Below are 18033 nucleotides of genomic sequence, written 5' to 3'. Positions count from 1 at the left end.
AATAATCTGCAACAATGCATAAGATTCTAATAAGATTACTGACATTTAGAAATGGGAAGAAAGGAGCTAAAGGTGTAGGGAAGGTGGGATGGGTAGGGGAAGAGTAAAAAGGGAAAAGAAAAAAATGTGAGAGAATGAAAAGATGAAAATAAAGTGTTTGTAGATGGGGAGGGGAGGAGGGGGTGAAGGGAGGGCAGAGGTAAGGGGAAAAAATGAGAATCAAGACTTGTCTTGTAGAGGTACAAGATCCCAACAATGAATGTAACTGTACTGTATCCCTAAAATGTACCAATAAACTCAATTAAAGCTGAAAAAAAAACCACCAAGAGCTCACATCTGTTAAGCACTTACATATCAATAATTTTTTCATATTATTTGCCCATTCCCAGCTCTATAAAATAAGTATAATTATTTCTGTATTATAAAGTTTCCCAGAGCCATTACTTATAAATGTTTAAGCCAATTACAGAAGTATTAGTAGTAACCAGTAAACTATACATTGTAAATCAATGTTGAGTGAGAAAAAGATCCTTGGAGAAATGAGTAGTCAGTGAAAAGAACTTCACATCTATCTCATTTCTCACACCAGAATAAATGCTGGTGACTTACAGAATGAGACTGTAAAAACAGAAGAAAATCCAAGTGAATGTGATTGTACTCAAGGTTACGTAGGCCTTTTCCAAGTATGAAACAAGAACTGGAAACTAAAAGGAAAAAAATGGTAAAATTTGACATATGAAGATTATAACTTGGACATAAAGTTGCAAAAGACTTAAATTATTCCATGCATATTATTATTCATAGTGCAATGAAACTAGAAATCAATGGCAAAAGATACTACAGAAAGTACACAAGCACATATAAATTCAATAATACCCTCTTGAATAAACTGATTAAGGAAGAAATTAGTTTCTATCATCAAATCATAAAGCCAATATGACATATTGGAATCTATGGGACACAATGAAAGCAGTCATAAGAGGGATGTTTATAGTGGTGAATTCCCATATCAGGAAAACAGTGAGTTCAATAAATAGCCTAATGATGCTCATCAAGGTCCTAAAAGACAAGAACAATCTCAACCAAAAGCTAATACAAGGAAGGAAATTATAAAGATTAGAGCAAAAATGAATTAAACTGAGACTGAAAAAAAAGACAAAGAATCAATGAATTGAAAAGTTGTTTCTTTAAAAGATTAAACAAAACATATTAAAAGATGAAATAAAACATTAGTCAATCTTTCCAAAATAAGAAAAGAAAAACCCCAAATCCATGCAATTAGAAAAAAGGTAAAATCTGAATGGATTCTACTGAAATCCAGAATATTGGCAGCGCTACTTTGAGAACTATACAACTAATAAAATAGAAAATTCAGAAGAAATGGATAAATTTCTAGATACATATGAACTACCAAAGCTGAACCAAGAAGACTAAAAATCCTGAATAATCCAGTAAGTGAAATTGAAGTAATAATAAAAAATAACAACAACAACAAAAAACTCTACCAATAAGAAAAGTCCAAGTCCTGAGGGATTCACTGCCAAATTCTACTTTAGAGAAGATGCAATGCCAATACTTTTCAAACTGTAATGAAATCAAAAGGAAAAGAGTATTATCAAACTCAATCTTGGGAGCTAGCATTATCCTAATTCCAAAACAAGAAAAGGATAAAACCGAAGCAGAGAACTACAGACCAATCTCCTTAATGAACATATATATATAAATCCTCCACAAAATACTGGCAAACAGGATGTAGTGAATCATTAAAAAGATCACGCATCGTGACCAAATAGGATTCATCCCAGGCATGCAGAGATAGTTTGACATGCACAAATCAATAAATGTAACATACTACATTAACAGAACCAAGGACAAAAATCACACGATCATCTCAATAGATGCAGAAAAAGCCTTTTACAAACTCCAACATCAATTCATGATAAAAGCCCTTAAGAAAACAGCAATAGAAGGTGTTTTTCTCAATCTGATAAAAGTCATTGGTGACACCAATGGACAACATTGTACTAAACAAAGAGAAGCTGAAAGTTTTCCCTCTAAAGTCTGGAATAAGACAAGGGTGTCCACTATCACCACTCTGGTTCAATATAGTTCTTGAAATTTTAGCTAGCTTATTTAGACAAGAAAAAGAAAAGGTTTATGGATAGGAAAGAAAGAAGTTAAATTATCAGTATTTGCAGATGACATGATCTTTTACTTAGAAGACCCCAAAAGCCCCACCAAAAGAGTCCTAGAATTAATCACCAAATTCAGCAGTCAAAACTCAAAAATCAATAGCATTCCTATACACAAATAACAAACTCACAGAGAGAAGTTAGGGAAACAACACCTTTCACAAAAGCATCAAGAAAAAAATAAAATACTTAGGAATTAACCTGAGGAAGTGAAAAATCTATACAATTAAAACTACAGTACTCTGAAAAAGGAGATAGAAGAGGCTATCAGAAAATGGAAAGAGATCTCCAGTTTCTGGATAGGCAGAATCAGTATACTCAAATGGCCATACTTCTAAAACTGTTACACAGATTTAATACAGTTCCAGTCAAAATATCAATAACATTCCTGATAGAACTGGAGGAAGCAATCCTAAAATTCACATGGAAAAAAAAAGGAAGTCTTCAGTCTTCACCCTGCACTGGCAGGTCTCTAAGCTGGTACCCCTTGTGCTTTGTTCAGTTAGCTGCCTATGCAAGGCCTGGTGATCTGGATGGACCAGTGAGGCTGCAAGCCACACTCTCAGCCTGGCTAACTGGTAGTCTTTGCCTCTGTCTTAAGATCAGCCCCCGCCCCTCCGCCATGAAGTCATAGAGAGGTAAGTATAGTGTGATAGGCTTAGAACCCATGTTTCAGATGCTTTCCACATGCTCTCCCTACCCCTCTGTGTTACAAACGGTATAGCAGCTTTTGAGTTCTCCCTTCACAAGTTTTCTGATAGGCTTGCTGTAGGATGCCTCTGATTAAGTATCCACTCTCTGGCTCTGCACCTGTGGTGTTTCCCTCTTCATTTTCCACAAAGTTCTGCTCTCTAACTTGTGAACTTGATGTTCAGCTGCAGGTGGTGGGAGCTCAGATGTAGGTGTGTGAAGGTAGGCAGTCCCAGTGTGTAGGCTATCCTGTAGGCCCAACACTCTTGGTGTTTAGTGGAAGAATAGCTGAACACTTATTCCTGGGCAAGTCTGATTATTGTGGAGGTCCTTGACTTAAAACTTGCTTGGTTCCCGAGGGCTGGTTGTAACTCAAGTTGGTAGTAACTCAATAGATCTGGATGTTTACCTGGGTACCTGCTATAGGTAACAAGAGGCAGATGAATCTCCATTAACCTAATTAACCCAAGTTGTTCATGTGTCAGGCTGGCTTAACTTGAGGGTCCACTGTATTTCCTCAGGGTCTCACCACTTGCAGTTGCGGCTTATTTGAGTAGTGCCCAGAGTTGAGGCTTTGCTTTCTCCATACTCAAATCTGGGTTCTTAATCAGGATCATGCACTAGTTTTCAACTCTCCCAAAGGCCCATAGGTATTTTCTCAGACATTGTTCACTGGTCTTCTCTTTTTCTAGCATGCTAGTCTGTGAATATTTGGAATACCCTGTTTTTGAAGTTTCTTTTCCCGATAAGGAGTGGAAAAAGGTTAGGAGCCCATTCCAAGAGCCTTGCCCCCATTAAAGTAAAGGCTCATTACCACAGAGTACTAGATTCTCTCCCAAGATGGCATGTATTCCTGACCTGGGGTGTAGGGATACTACAGTCCTCCTACCCACCCGCCAGCTAGTGGATTTGGGTCTGGTGACTTTTTCCTTCAGTGTGTCATCTCATATCTGACTTTCTTTGCCACCCCAGTTTCTGTACACCTGGCTTTTTCTGGAGCACATCTTTAGTACTTATTTCATACACTGCTGCCTTAGTCAGCTATAATTCAAAGCCTCCATTCCGCTCTTTTTTAATGTTCAGAAAATAGTTTTAGCTTTGTTCTTCTTTTATCTGAAGATTTCTGGTTATAGCATTTGATATAAAATTGATATCAGTAGATAACTATTCATTATGGTACTATATAGAAAATGATTGTACTTAAACCAGTTGGTATATAATTATCCTTCATTTTCATTTTCTAGAAATATGTGATCTCCCTTAAACACTCTAAAATACTGTATAGTATTCATTTATTTTCAGTAATAAAGAGTTTCAAAATTTCTATGCTGAAATAAATTGAGCCCTATATTAATAGCATAACTTTCAGAAATCCTAGGACAGAGAAAAAAAGTCAGAAGGATTAACAATTTTCTCTGCTTATGAAACTACATTGTCTGAGGCTGGATGACAAACATAAGGTAATAATATTTATGTGTATAGTAAAATAAAGATTATGGGAACGGTTGGGGTGAAAGGTGACAAAAGAAGTTAACAATGCTGGAATAAAAGGATTAATGCTTACAGAAATTATACTGTAATCAGGTAAATTGTTTGGAATTTTAAATCTGCCTTTTCTTATAGAGCTGGGAATAGGAAAATCAAGAATACATTTTGTATTGTTTTCCAAAGAAAATGCCTTTTTATTGTTACAAAGGGAAGTTTTTATTTCTTTAAATACAGTATTTGAACCTTTTTGAATTAAATAAAATTATATTCCAAATGCTCTTGATAGGGAAAACTTTTATAAATAGCAAAAACCTATAAAGTGTTACAATGTAAAGTGACTTCTGCTGTCTCTAACATCAGTTTGTTTGTTTAGCTCAGAACTAATAGGCACCGAAGGCACTAATTGCTGAATGAGACATTTGGTCTGACCCTGAGATAACAGGGAACATAAAGGTCTTGAGTTCAGAAGAGACTGGAGCCACATGATGGTAAAAGTGTCTAAATGAAAGAACCCATTGCTAATATTTGCTCCCTGACCCTGAACACCCCCCTTTTCTATGGACTAGGATAGATAACTTAGGCAAATCTTAAAGGTAAACTCCCCAACTGCAAAGAACTGTTACATCTGGGTTGAAAAGATTAACTTCTCTGTGACCATGATTTGAACTGTGAGAATGAAATGTAACCACCCAAATGAAGTCAAGGCTGTAAAACCCTATAAAAGGAGGAGTTGTAACCCAGTGCGTCGTTGATCCAGGCACGGCTTATGTGCGATCGACCTTTGTCGATAAGTAAATTTATTATTTTACTTCCATTCTGCTGCCTTTCTGTGTGTCACTTACTAATTCCTTCTGTAACAATTTCGCAGTTCACATAAGTAATATTCCCTTTCTCATAAGGTCCTCTTCTTTATCCAAAACATCCTACAGCGCAAAGCAATAGCAATGTCAAATGAATCAAAGAGCCAGCTATGGCTGAAGAGGATTAAAATGGAAACACTGAAACAAGAATATGAGTAAAATAGTAAGAAACAACTCTAAATGTAAATAGTTGTGGACTGCCTATTCAGCTTTAGTGCTTTTTAACAAATGGATATGGGTTAATCCCGTAAGATGTTAAAAATAGGCAGTGAAATACTGGGCTGTTAAAATGTAGTTTTTATATTTTCTATAACTATTTTTAAATAGAATGTAAGAAATAAAAACCTTTAAAATTTAGTTCACTCAAATGGCAAGGATTTCTTTAATATATCCTTTCATAATTGTATATTATATGGGGTTCTCAACATAATTCATAGCTTATTCAAAATATCCTTTCTCTGAATGATTTCAATAAGAAGTTCTGAAGTGATAAGCCTTTCAAATTGTATTTTTTCACGGAAGTTTAACTTGGGATCTGAGATATTTCTTCCTTTGTTAACATCTACGAATAAACTGTAAGATGATAGGCACCCACATCTATAATCAAGGGGGTGAATACATTAAAAGGAGCATTAAATTGATCAGTGTGAAAGGAGAAATAAAATTTCAAAACATATAAAGAATAAAAATTTTCACTGACTCTAATTATTAATATACTATCCTACTTTTATTTTCTTTTACCTTTTAGATTCTCTACCTCATGAATGTAGTTTTATGTTTATCAGGTTATAAGTCTTCTTACTTACATCATTTTCACTGGATTCCCATCTTCTTTACATTCTATTCTCTTGTATTATTTTTAAAATGTTGTTTCTACTTATTTTTTATTTTCTTACTCACTTTATAAATATCTTGATTTTTCAACCCATATACCTTAAAGCAAGTGATCCTTCAACTGGATAGGAGTTTTATCCTTCAAGTTTCTAGAACATACTGGCTAATGCTTAGCGATCCAAAGCAAGTTAGCAACCTCTTTACAACTAGAGGGTTTGCAATGGTCATGAGTGCCACCGAGTGTTTCTAGAAGGCCTAAGGCAAAGGCAGAGGAGAAAAAAAAAAGGGATCAGGGAGAAAGGATCTGAAAAAAAGGAATCCAGAGGTAGAAAATGGAGGTACATGAAGTAGAAAGTGGTAGAGAGCCCCAAGAACAGACCCAAGGATCCAAAACAGTGTGTTTTAACATTGAAGAGACTAAAGAATGAATTTGCCTTCAAAGAAATGAAAATTCCCTTAATTAGTGGTACAAAGATGAGGTGGTATAAACTGAAAAATTCATTATGCCTCTAAAACTAAGATTCTTTTCTAATTGTGGCTTCAATTGTAATGTATAATAGCCATTCCTATTTGAGACCTAACCATACCAACAATGATTATGCTACAATGTTAAGTCTTTGTAATATGTTTTATCTCTTAGAGAACTAGCAATACTTTGTAGGAAAGAAATAATGTGAAGCGGCTGTATGCTAGATAATCTCTTAGATTTTATTTTTTATACTGTAACATTCCTTTGAGATTTCTTTTTAGTGAGTGTGAGAAATAACTAAAATTAACACCATTCTAAAAGGAAATTATCAATAAGACATGGAATAGTAATTTCACATAAAATTTTCTTTGATAGATTCGATAGTAGCAGACAGGCACTTTTATGGCTCATGCGAGTTAATTTTTTGGCAACCAAAAAAGATAAGGGTAAGTTTTTTCTTTTCTATTGACCTTCTGCCTCAAGTAAAAACCATAGAACAACATTCTCTGTAAAGTAACTGTATGGAATAATTTGTTTCCCCACTCTCTTCTACTTTATATTCCAAGAATGTAAAAAACAGTCTTTCTTGTTTCTAGTGTTTCATTTTTTGTAGTTGTTTTACTCTTAAAGTAAGAATTCTTTGTCATTTTACAGTAGCAATCTTATATGGCTACAAACCATAAGATCAACAATTTTCTCTTTATATGCAGATAGGAAATATGAAGAACCAATGAAGCTATCAAAAAAAATAATTTTCTCTCTGGAAAATATTCATTCTCATAAACACTATAGAATCAGTCTGGGAGAAAAAAATATAGAAGCCATAAAAGATTTCTTATTTATGTTTTGGCTTTGCCAGTTGCAGAGGTGTTCTAATCTAGTGAGATCAAGATAAATGAGACATATTCAAAATACATCTCTGTGAAAGAATACATTAGCGGATATTAAAGCACAAGATCAATCTCTCTACCACGTTACTTACAGAATATGAGAGTAACAATTCAGACTGATATTACTTTTTTTTTCAGAAATGGTCTAAGAAAACATGTTGATAATAATAGTTATCATTAAATATTAAAAATACCAGTTACACACTGAATGTTCTTTTTATGTGTGTACCAGGTACTAGCCTAAGACTTTCCATAGTTTTATTTAATCCTCACACCAGCTTGGGAGGGTTATAAATATCACCATTTTACAGATAAAAACTGAGGCTCAAAAATTTTAAGTGCTTTGCTCAAGTTACATAGATAGAGCTGCTACTAGAACCCAAATCACTCTGGTTTTTCTAAAACCTGTGCATAATCTTAACCATTTGCTACACTGCCCTCAACATTAAAGAAGATACTGCTAAGAGGTAGTGATGGAATATAAAGGAGATTAATGAATATATTTAATTACAAGAAAAGTATTTATTTTAATGGCTAGATGTGGTTAAAAGAAGAAAAAAACAACTAAGAGATTCTATAACTGATATTAAAAAAAGGAACTGGTTAACCTGATTTAGATATTATATAATGTACACATGTATCAGAACATTACATGGTACCCCATTAATATTCACAATTTTTGTTTGTTAAAAGTCAATTAAAAAGTTGTCCTCTTAAGTAACCCTGATAAAGTAAGAAATTTAGTATATATGCTGCCAAAGTGAGCACTAAAGAAATTTTAAAAAAGACATTCCTTTAATATAAGCTTTGAGTTATTAACTAATAACATAATAACAGTACTGTATTCTGAAAATTGTGAGTGGATATTAAATGCTCTCATAACAAAAAAATAAGTTTGTGAGGTAATGCATATGTTAAGTAGTTCAACTGAACTACTCCACAATGTATATGTATTTCAAAGTATGTTGCATACAGAAAACCAAAATAAAGCAAATCAATCCAATAACAGTTTCTGAAAATGTAGTTGCATTTTCATCTTGGGTTCTTAGATTGGACTTTATGCAGGAAAATGCTAGTGTTTCTTTCAACCTTTATGCTATCTCAGGCAACTCTGAGGGGATCAACTGCTAATACCACCTGTGGCTCCAAAGTTTTGGAAGTAGCTATTTTCCAAAAGAATGAAAGGTTTCCCACTTGCTTTTCATGAAACTCTTTGCTGATAAACATTTGAGTTTAACTCAAGAGAAGAGACTGCTTCACTTAATCCCTGTGTTTGGCACCTGTTTATTTTTCTGGGAGTATGTAGAGGTTTTTCACTAGAAAATGTCTGGAATACTTGCAGACCAAGACTGTGTGCTGTCTGGCAAGTGTAGATGATATGATAAATTGTAACTGGGTGTAGTAGTGCATGAGTATAATTCCAGTACTTGGGAGATGGAGGCAGGAGGATGGCCATGAGTTTGAGGCTAGCCTAGGCTACATAGTGAGACACTGTCTCAAAAAAACCAACCAACCAAACAACAGCATCAGCAGCAATAACAACAATACCCTAAAAGCCACTAAAAGGGAATAAATTATAGTAACAGTATTTGTCTTTGATCCCTGTATGTTTATATTTACTGAAAAGTTTTAATCAAAGCATGTCAGAAAATATACAGGTATGTATAGTTAGTGCAATTATCTGTGAATGAAGTTATTCTGACAATCACAGGGGAAATAGATGTAACAATAACTGGGTGCCTGGGTTGAGCCAAAAATCTGTAAATAAATAAATAAATAAATAAATAAGATAGGTAGATATAGATAGATAGATATACAGACAGACAGACAGACAAATAGATGGGTGTGATACTTCAGAAAGCCAAACATTTACCTCGAACAGCATAGCCATCTTTCACTGATGCTGGGAAGGGGGGTAGGTTGTCTTTTGCATAAACATCTTGAGCAAGGACTCGCCCCATTCCATCTGAAAGCCAAGAAAAAAATGAGAATATTGAGAGCAAAAAAGTAAGTTAGCAGTTATAAACTAGATGGGCACAAGTACCGGTCTGATACAGGTTGCAAATGGGCTCAGTCTGAGGTCCTGATGATTTCTACTCAAGAAATAGAAGACAGAGAGAAAAGGTGCATTCTGGTGCCTAAACTAAAATTTAAAAATTTGGGTAATTCATAGCAACAACTGCAAGCAATTATCTTAATATGAATGACTACACAGTCAACAAAGATGTATTTAGCTGATGTCATTAATATTTTAATTATAATTTTCTTTAAAAGGAAAGCCAAATCATAAACATTTTCATATCCATTGACCCAGTCATTTTCCCTTTAGAAATCTGTTTTAAGAAAATAGATTACTCTTTATGTACATTTCCTTCTGAGTTGCTTGTATTAGTTAAAGTGGATCAAAAGATCTGTAAGTATTTAAATAAACAATGGTCTATCCTTGTCATAAAATAGTATGCAAGGTGAAGCAATACTATGAAAGATATTCATGGTCAAAAGAAAACTCTTAAAATATATTTTAAAAATCATGCAAAGTTGTACAGGCAGTGTAAAATCTCAGCTATACTAAGTATATTGTGTATGTCAATAGAAAAGACAAAAAGACATACAAGAAAATATAAAGCATTTCCTATTTTAGAATGTTAGAATGATTTATAATTTTTATTCCTTTTGTTAAATTTTCTGAAAACTTCCAAGTTTCTACAACGAATGTGTGTAATTTTTATTATCAAAAAACCCTTTTTCTTTCTTAAAAAAAGAAAAGCAAAGAAAAGGAATAAGCATCCCAGTCATTTCACTTGAAGGTTACCCTTTGATTTTGTCATTAACCTAAATAATTTAATGACAATAAGAAGAGCAGCAGAGATCAATGGTGTGAAATAAGTAATCAAATGAAGTCACGACCAGTTCTTTCCATCCTCTAGTCAGAACATATCTTTATTATTAATTTAAAAGAAATAAAAGAAAAATAAATTGGAGGAAGAAAAAGGAAAGAAAAAATTGGGCAAATAATATAGGATTGATTTACATGTAAATTTATGAAATTTATAAAATTGTGTAATTTATAAAATTTTAGTGTTTCCACAGCTGATTAAGTGAATCTGTATTTTTGTGTGTGGACCTTTTTAACAACCTATAAGTATTAAATAAACAATACTTACAAATTTTGTGCTTTCTAGATCCTAGGACATACAAGTAAATACAGGGATTTAAAATTCTTTTACTCTGATCCAAGTGATAATGGTATCAACTCTCTCCCATAGAGAAGTGACACCTAAAGTACCTTTTAGAGTTACTTCTAGGAGTCTCTGGATGGTACTTGGTAAGGTACAGAAAGTGGTGAGATCAGAAGGTCTGATTTGTATTCACACACAGAATAGTAACTCCTAAATGACCTGAAGCTAGGTAGTGCCGGGTAATGATCACCATGGCATTTGCCAGGATCACAACCTCCTGAGGTGGTTCTTCAATTGGAACCAACCCAGCATGCAGTTGGAGATAAAAATATAAACCACACTAGCTCAGATTCTAGGAAAAAGATGGTGCTGAGATTTTGAAGAGTTCAATAATAGTGGCTAATAATTAAAGACAGCACAAGAACTGATTTTTTTTTGTTTTTTTTTTGGTGGGGGCAGGGAGCTTGGTTAATCTAGGAAATGTTTATTGACATTATATTAATTACCTTATAATTAATATAGATATACAGTATCATTTAATCCCACAAAAGTCTAGTGATGTGCTATTATGTTCATTTTCAGATTAAGAAAGTAAGGTTTAAGGAAGATAAGTCATTTACTCAAGGTCTCACGTAGCTAAGGCAGGACTGAAAATCTGCTACAAATCTGAACATCCAAACCATGCTACTGTAATCATTACGATTCATATTCCTATGCCTATTGATCTTCCTGTTACCTTCACATTTTAAAAAACTACAGACCAGTTCATCAAAAATTTAAATATATAATTACTATATGAACTAGTAATTCCGTCTGGGAACATGTCCAAAAGAACTAAAAGCAAGGTTGAACAAATAGTTGTACAACCATGTTCACAGCAGCATTTTTCACATTCATCAATGGTAGCAGCAACTTGTGTTCATTTTTAGATGAATGATTAAGCAAAAGGTGGCATATACATGTACAAATATAACCCTAAAAAAGAAGTAGGGCCAGGGGTTTAGCTCAGTGGTGCTGCCCCCCGCCTCGCAAGCGCAAGGTCCTGGGCTTGATCCCTGGTACCAAAAAACAAAAACAAAAACAAATAAAGAAGTAAAACATGCTAAGCTTTTTCTTGTCTCTGCTTTTGAGGAGAAGGTTGCCTCTGGCAGGAATGCCTTTTTCCTTTCCCCTTTCTCTTTCTGGTAAGTCTCATGCATCCTCCAAGGCTTCACACAGATGTTATCTCTTTGTTTTGTTTTTTTCTTTTACTAAAGTAAACTAATTCGTTGGCTGATTTACTCAATCATTTATTAAACACTGGGAATCTACTATTTGCTAGATAACAAGGACAAAAATACCAATAAGGCCCTGCTGATGTCCTTAGGGAATTCATGTGACTAATGCTATTAGAAAAAGAAGAAATACAGAGATGATTGTAAGATAGGATGATATGGGCAGTCCTAGGCATACGTACAGGGTGTGAGAAACAATACAAAAAATTACCTAGCCAAGACATTATGGAACATGTAGAAAATCTTCCTAGCTATGATAACAACTGACCTGGGTTTTCCAGAGAAAGTCAGCCCCAGGTAGGAGTGTGGAACATTTTAGATAAATAAAACAGGATCAAAAGATTTTAAACATAATTTTATAGAAATGGAAATCTGAGGGCTGGGGATTTAGCTTAGTAGTTCTACCACCTGCCTCGCAAGTGTAAGGACCTGAGTTCGATCCCCAGTACACCCCCCAAAAGGGGGGGATCAGATAAGGGAATTTTAAACAGGCTAATCACTTCAAAGTAACTTATCAACAGAGTTTGCATCTCCTGAAACATAATAAGATGTATCTTTTGGGAACTTTTGTGGTGACAAGATAGAGAATGGTTAGGAAGGACTGGGTTTACTCTCAATTCTGATTAACATTTATTTCCACCCTATTTTATACTTTTCACATTGTGTTATGGTTGTTTGTGGAACTACTTTTATTTCTCTATCCGACTGTGATTTCTTGTTGTCACAGCATGAATCACATGAATCACATATGCCAGTGTAACCAGTGTTTGGTGCATAAAAAGTATTCAGTTAATATTTGTCAAATGAGGGAGTAAATGAATAAGAATATTAATAAGGCAGAAATATCAAGTAGGTAGAGAAAAATGTCCTATCAGTAAAATATAAGCAACTTTTATTTCTCTATCCGACTGTGATTTCTTGTTGTCACAGCATGAATCACATGAATCACATATGCCAGTGTAACCAGTGTTTGGTGCATAAAAAGTATTCAGTTAATATTTGTCAAATGAGGGAGTAAATGAATAAGAATATTAATAAGGCAGAAATATCAAGTAGGTAGAGAAAAATGTCCTATCAGTAAAACATAAGCAACTTCAACCAAAGAGTATACAAAACAAGGATACCTTTACAACTAAACACTACTCTCATTACTTTCCATCTGTACTCCTCTAGTCATCATTTTTTTCTTTCATTTTTGGTACGATGCTTTCTTTTATTATGTGTCTGATTTTTTATTGAGTTTATTGGTACTTTTTAGGTATATTGTACAGTTACATTCATCAGTGGGATCATGTACCTTTACATGATATGTCTTGGTTCTTACTTTTTTCCCATACCCCTTCCCTCTCTTCACCCCCTGTACCTTTTCCTATGTACAAAGACTTTGTTTACATTTTTTCCTTTTCTCATATTTTTTCTTTTCCCTTATTTCCTTTCCCCTATTCCTTTAGCCCCTTTCTTCCTATTTCACATTATCAATTATACAATTTGAACCTTATTTACACTTTTCATTTTTCATATCAGAGAAACTGATTGGTATTTACATGTGTGTCCTATTTATTTCACTTAAGAGTATGGCCTCAATATGCCATTTTCTTACAAAATATCCATTTTCTTATAAATGACTCTAGCTTCTCATTCTTTATGGCTGAGTAGTACTCCATTTTATAGAAAAACCACATCTTCTACATCCAGTCTCCAGTTGATGGGCAATTGGGCTGTTTCTAAGTTTTACCTATTACAAACTGTGCTGCTATAAACATGGGGGTTCATGTATCACTGTGGTATGATTCTTTTAATTCTTTTGGAAAAATACCCAGTAGAGGGATAGCTGGGCCAAATGGAACCTCAAATCCTAGTTGTTTTAGGTATCTCCATATTGATTTCTATAGTGGTTGCACCAGTTTGCACTCCCACCAACAATGGAGAAGGGTTCCTTTCTCCCCACACCCCTGTCAGTATTTGTTATTCGTTGATCTCTTGATAGCAGCCATTCTTTCTGGAGTGAGGTAGAATCTCAGTGTTGTTTTCATCTACATCTCTCAAATGACCAGTAATGTTGAACCTTTTTTCATGCGTTTGTTGCTTTTACTTTTTTGTCTGAGAAATGTCTGTTCATTTCAGATGCCCATTTTTGAATTGGTTCTTTATATTGTGGGGGGGTCTGATTTTCTAAAAGTTCTTTAGATATTCTAGATAGTAGTCCTTTGAGGAAAAGCTCGTAAATTTTTTTCTCCACATTGTATGTTTTCTTGTAGCTCTGTTGGTGGTTTCTCTTGCAGTGCAGAAGCTTTTTAGTCTGCTTCTTTTCTTTTCTTTTTCTTTCTTTCTTTTTTTTTGGTACCAGGGATCAAACTTTGGCCCTTGTGCTTGAGAGTCAGGTGGCGGAACCACTGAGCCAAATCCCCAGTCCTGTGCAGAAGCTTTTTAAAAAGATGAGATTCCAGTTGTTTTTTCTTTGTGCTAGTTCTTTGCTACTGGGGATTTGTTCATAAAGTCTTTTCCTATGCCTATGTCTTCGAGAGTTCTACGTAACTTATCTTCCAGCAAGTTTAGTGTTTCTGTTTTACTATTTAAATCTTTAATCCACTTGGATTTTAGTTTAGTGCATGGTGATAGATAAAGGTCTAGTTTTAATCTTTGGTGAGCTGAAATCCAATTTTTCCAACACAATTTATTGAAGAGGCTATCTTTCCTCTGCTGAGGATGGTTGGCCCCTTTGTCAAAGATGAGGTTAGCTGAGTACATCTGGAGCTGTTTCTGTATCTTCCAATCCATTCCACTGATCCTCAGGTCTTTTTCTTTGCCAGTACTATGCTGTTTTTATCACAGTGGTTTTGTAGTATAGTTTCAGATGGGGCTTGCCCCCCGGTCATGTCTCTGTTGCCTAGAACGGCTTTTGCTATTTTAGGTCTCTTCTGGTTCCAAATGAATTTTTGGATTGTTCTCTAGTTCTGTAAAATACACTGTTGGAATTTCAATCAGGACAGCATTGAATCTGTATTAGCAGTTTTGGTAATATGGCCATTTTCACTATGTTGATTCTTCCTACCCAGGAGCAAGGGATGTCTTTCCATTTTCTTATATCCCTCTTCAGTCTCTTTTTTCAGAGTGTTATAGTTTTCAGTATAGAGGTCTTTTGCTTCCTTCCTTAGTTTGATTCCTAGATACTTCATTTTTTTATTGCATGCTATTGTGAAAGGGATTGTTTCTCTAATTTCTCTCTCAGTGAGTCTGTTATTTGTGTACAAGAAGGCTAATTTTTGAGTGTTGACCTTGTATCCAGCTACTCTACCGAAAGGGTCAGTTAAGTCTAGAAGTCTTTTGGCAGAGTTTTTTGGGTCTTCTATGTAGACTATCATATCGTCAGCAAATAATGACAGTTTAACTTTTTCCTTTCCTATCTTTATTGCTTTAATTTCTTTTAATTGCTGTGGCTAATGTTTCTATATTGAAGAGGAGTGGTAGTGGGCATCCTTGTCTTGTTCCTGATTTTAACATGAAGGTTTTCAGTTTTTGGCTATTTAATATGATGTTGATTGTTGGTTTTTCATAGATAACCTTTATCAAATTAAGATAAAGACCATCTATTCCAATTTTCTTCAGAGTTTTTATCATGAATGGGTGTTAAATTTTGTCAAATGCCTTTCTGCATCTATTGATATGGAGATCATATGGTTTTTGTCTTTGACTCTGTTAATAGAGTGTATTACATTTATTGATTTGCGTATGTTGAACCATCCTTTCATGGTATGATGCTTTCTTTTCTCTGTGTATATTGTCATGACCTTCCTAGACCTGGTCTACTATCATCCTTTTTTGCTGACAAAAGGAAATCATATATTGTAGGACATTATTATTAATAACAGTCAAAAGATAGAAACAATCCAATATCTATCAATTATGGTGATATAAACAAATGTTGCATAATTATAAAGTAAAATACAAATAGCCATAAAAAGGAATAAGGTTATACTAAAAACCAGAAAGCATTGCTCAAAAGAAATAGAAGAAAATACAAATAAATAGAAATGCATTAATGTTTATGGATGGAAAAACTTCATATTGTCAATATCTGTATTATCCAAAGCAGTGTACCAATTCAGTACAAGCTCTACAAAATTCCAATGGCAATTTTTATAGAAATAAAAGAATCATCCTAAAATTCATATGAAATATCAAAGGTCCTTGGATAGTGAAACCAATTTTTGAAAAAGGATAAAGTTGGAAGACTCACACTTTGTGATTTAAAACAGTACAAAGCTACAGGAATCAGAACAGTGTGGTAGAGGCATGAAGACAGACATATGGAGTAGAATACAAAGCCTAGACATAAAGCTTAGTATCTATGGTCAAATGATTTTGGGGGGGTACTGGGGATCAAACTCAGGTCCTTGTCCTTACTAGGCAGGCAGCAGAACCACTGAGCTAAATCCCTGGGCCTCTAATAATTTTTTGATAAGGGTTCTAATACCTCTTAATGGGGAAGGGACAGTTTCTGTGACAAATATTGTTGGGCAAACTGGATGCCCAAATGTAAAAATATGAAACTGAACTCTCACATTGTACCATATGTAAATATTAACTCAATATGAATTAATGACCTAAATGGAAGACCTGAAGCTATAACCTTTCTAGAATAAAATAGGGGGAAATGTTTATTACATTCAGCTTAGTATTAGTTTCTTGGATATCACACCAAAAGCATAGGCAGCTAATGCAAAAAGACAAGTAGGGCCATATCAAGCTTAAATATTTCACTCATCAAAGAACATAATGAATAGAGTAAAAAGGAAGCCTGTAAAATGGGACAATATGATTATAAACCATGTATTTGATAAAGGGTTAATATGCAGAACACATAAGGAAATAGTTATGGTTTAGATTAAAATGTCCCCCAAAGTCTTACAAGCCCCGAAAGGCTTCCAGTACGTGAATAAATGATGGGGGCATTATACTTATCAATGGATTAATGATAGTTGAATGTGCTGGAGGTAGGGCCTGGTAATGAGAGGTGAGTCACTGAGCGCATCACACAGAGAATATGATTTTTTCTGCAACTCCTTCCTTCTCTCTCTTCTTGGTTGCCATGAGTTTAGCATCCTTCTGCCATAGTTTTTCATCATGCTGTTTCTGCTTAGAGACGGCCAACCTTGGACTGAACCCTCTGAAATGGTGAACCAAAATAATGTCCTTCTCCTGGTGTTTGGTTGTGATATTGGATTGTTTCTATCTTTTGACTGTTATTAATAATAAGGTCTTAAAATATAGGATTTCCTTTTGTCAGCTATTTTGTCCTAGCGATGGGAAAGTAACTAATGGAGTTTTTATAACAACAACAAAAAAATCAGCTGGGCATGGTGGCTCATGCCTGTAATCCCAGCACTCAGGAGGCTGAGGCAGGAGGATTGCTATGAGTTTGAGACCAGCCTGGAGTACACAGTGAGTTCCAAGACAGTCTCAATTACATAGTGAGACCCTGTCTTAACACACCCCCAAAAAAACCCAATAAAATATCACTCTATTAAAACTGGACAAAGGACCCAAATAGTCAAAGATGATTTAAAAATAATAAAGATATGAAAATATGATCAATATCAATAATCATAAAATATAGGGAAATCAAAACCAGAATGAGATATTCCTTCATACTCATTAGGAGGCTTCCTTTAACAAAACAAAACAGATCCTGAAAATATTATGTTAAGCTAAATAAGTCAGCCACCAAAAAAAATCATATATTAATTTCCCACTTACAAGAAATGTCCAGAATATGCAAAGCAGACTAATGGTTGTTTAGGGTTGGAGTGCGTGTGTGTGTGTGTGTGTGTGTGTGTGTGTGTGTGTGGTGTGTGAGGGAATCAGAGGACATGAGAATGATAATGAAAAGGATAGTTTTTATATGTGTGGTACAAATATTCTAAGACTGTGGTGGTGGTTCATATATATCTGTGAATACACTAAAAACTTTTGTACTGTATAATTTAAATGAGTTAACTATATGGCATATAAATTGTACCTCGATAAAGCTATAGTTTACTTAAACAAGGATAAGAGATTTTTTTAAAGAAAAAGTTTCTCATTTAAATATATAACTATATTTAGAAAAATCATACTTATAGCACACACTTTCCAAGCTGGTCTTTTTTTGTTTTTT

The 18033-nt window shown here is 34.4% G+C and overlaps 1 protein-coding gene across 7 annotated transcripts in view; it reads right to left on the bottom strand.

Moving 5' to 3' along the window:
- The window catches only part of Gphn (gephyrin), a 559105-nt gene that overhangs the window by 99369 nt on the left and 441703 nt on the right, over positions 1 to 18033 (bottom strand). For all 7 annotated transcript variants that reach the window (XM_033766935.1, XM_033766936.1, XM_033766937.1 and 4 more), the window contains one exon: positions 9297 to 9389. In XM_033766935.1, coding sequence (XP_033622826.1) covers positions 9297 to 9389 — 93 coding nt within the window. The remainder of the gene's footprint in view (positions 1 to 9296; positions 9390 to 18033) is intronic.

This window comes from Fukomys damarensis, unplaced genomic scaffold, assembly GCF_012274545.1.
Source record: "Fukomys damarensis isolate Sample0158 unplaced genomic scaffold, DMR_v1.0_HiC HiC_scaffold_21, whole genome shotgun sequence".
Taxonomy (NCBI): domain Eukaryota; kingdom Metazoa; phylum Chordata; class Mammalia; order Rodentia; family Bathyergidae; genus Fukomys; species Fukomys damarensis.
Note: the sequence above shows the minus strand (reverse complement) of the source record. Positions and strands in the feature narration are given on the sequence as shown.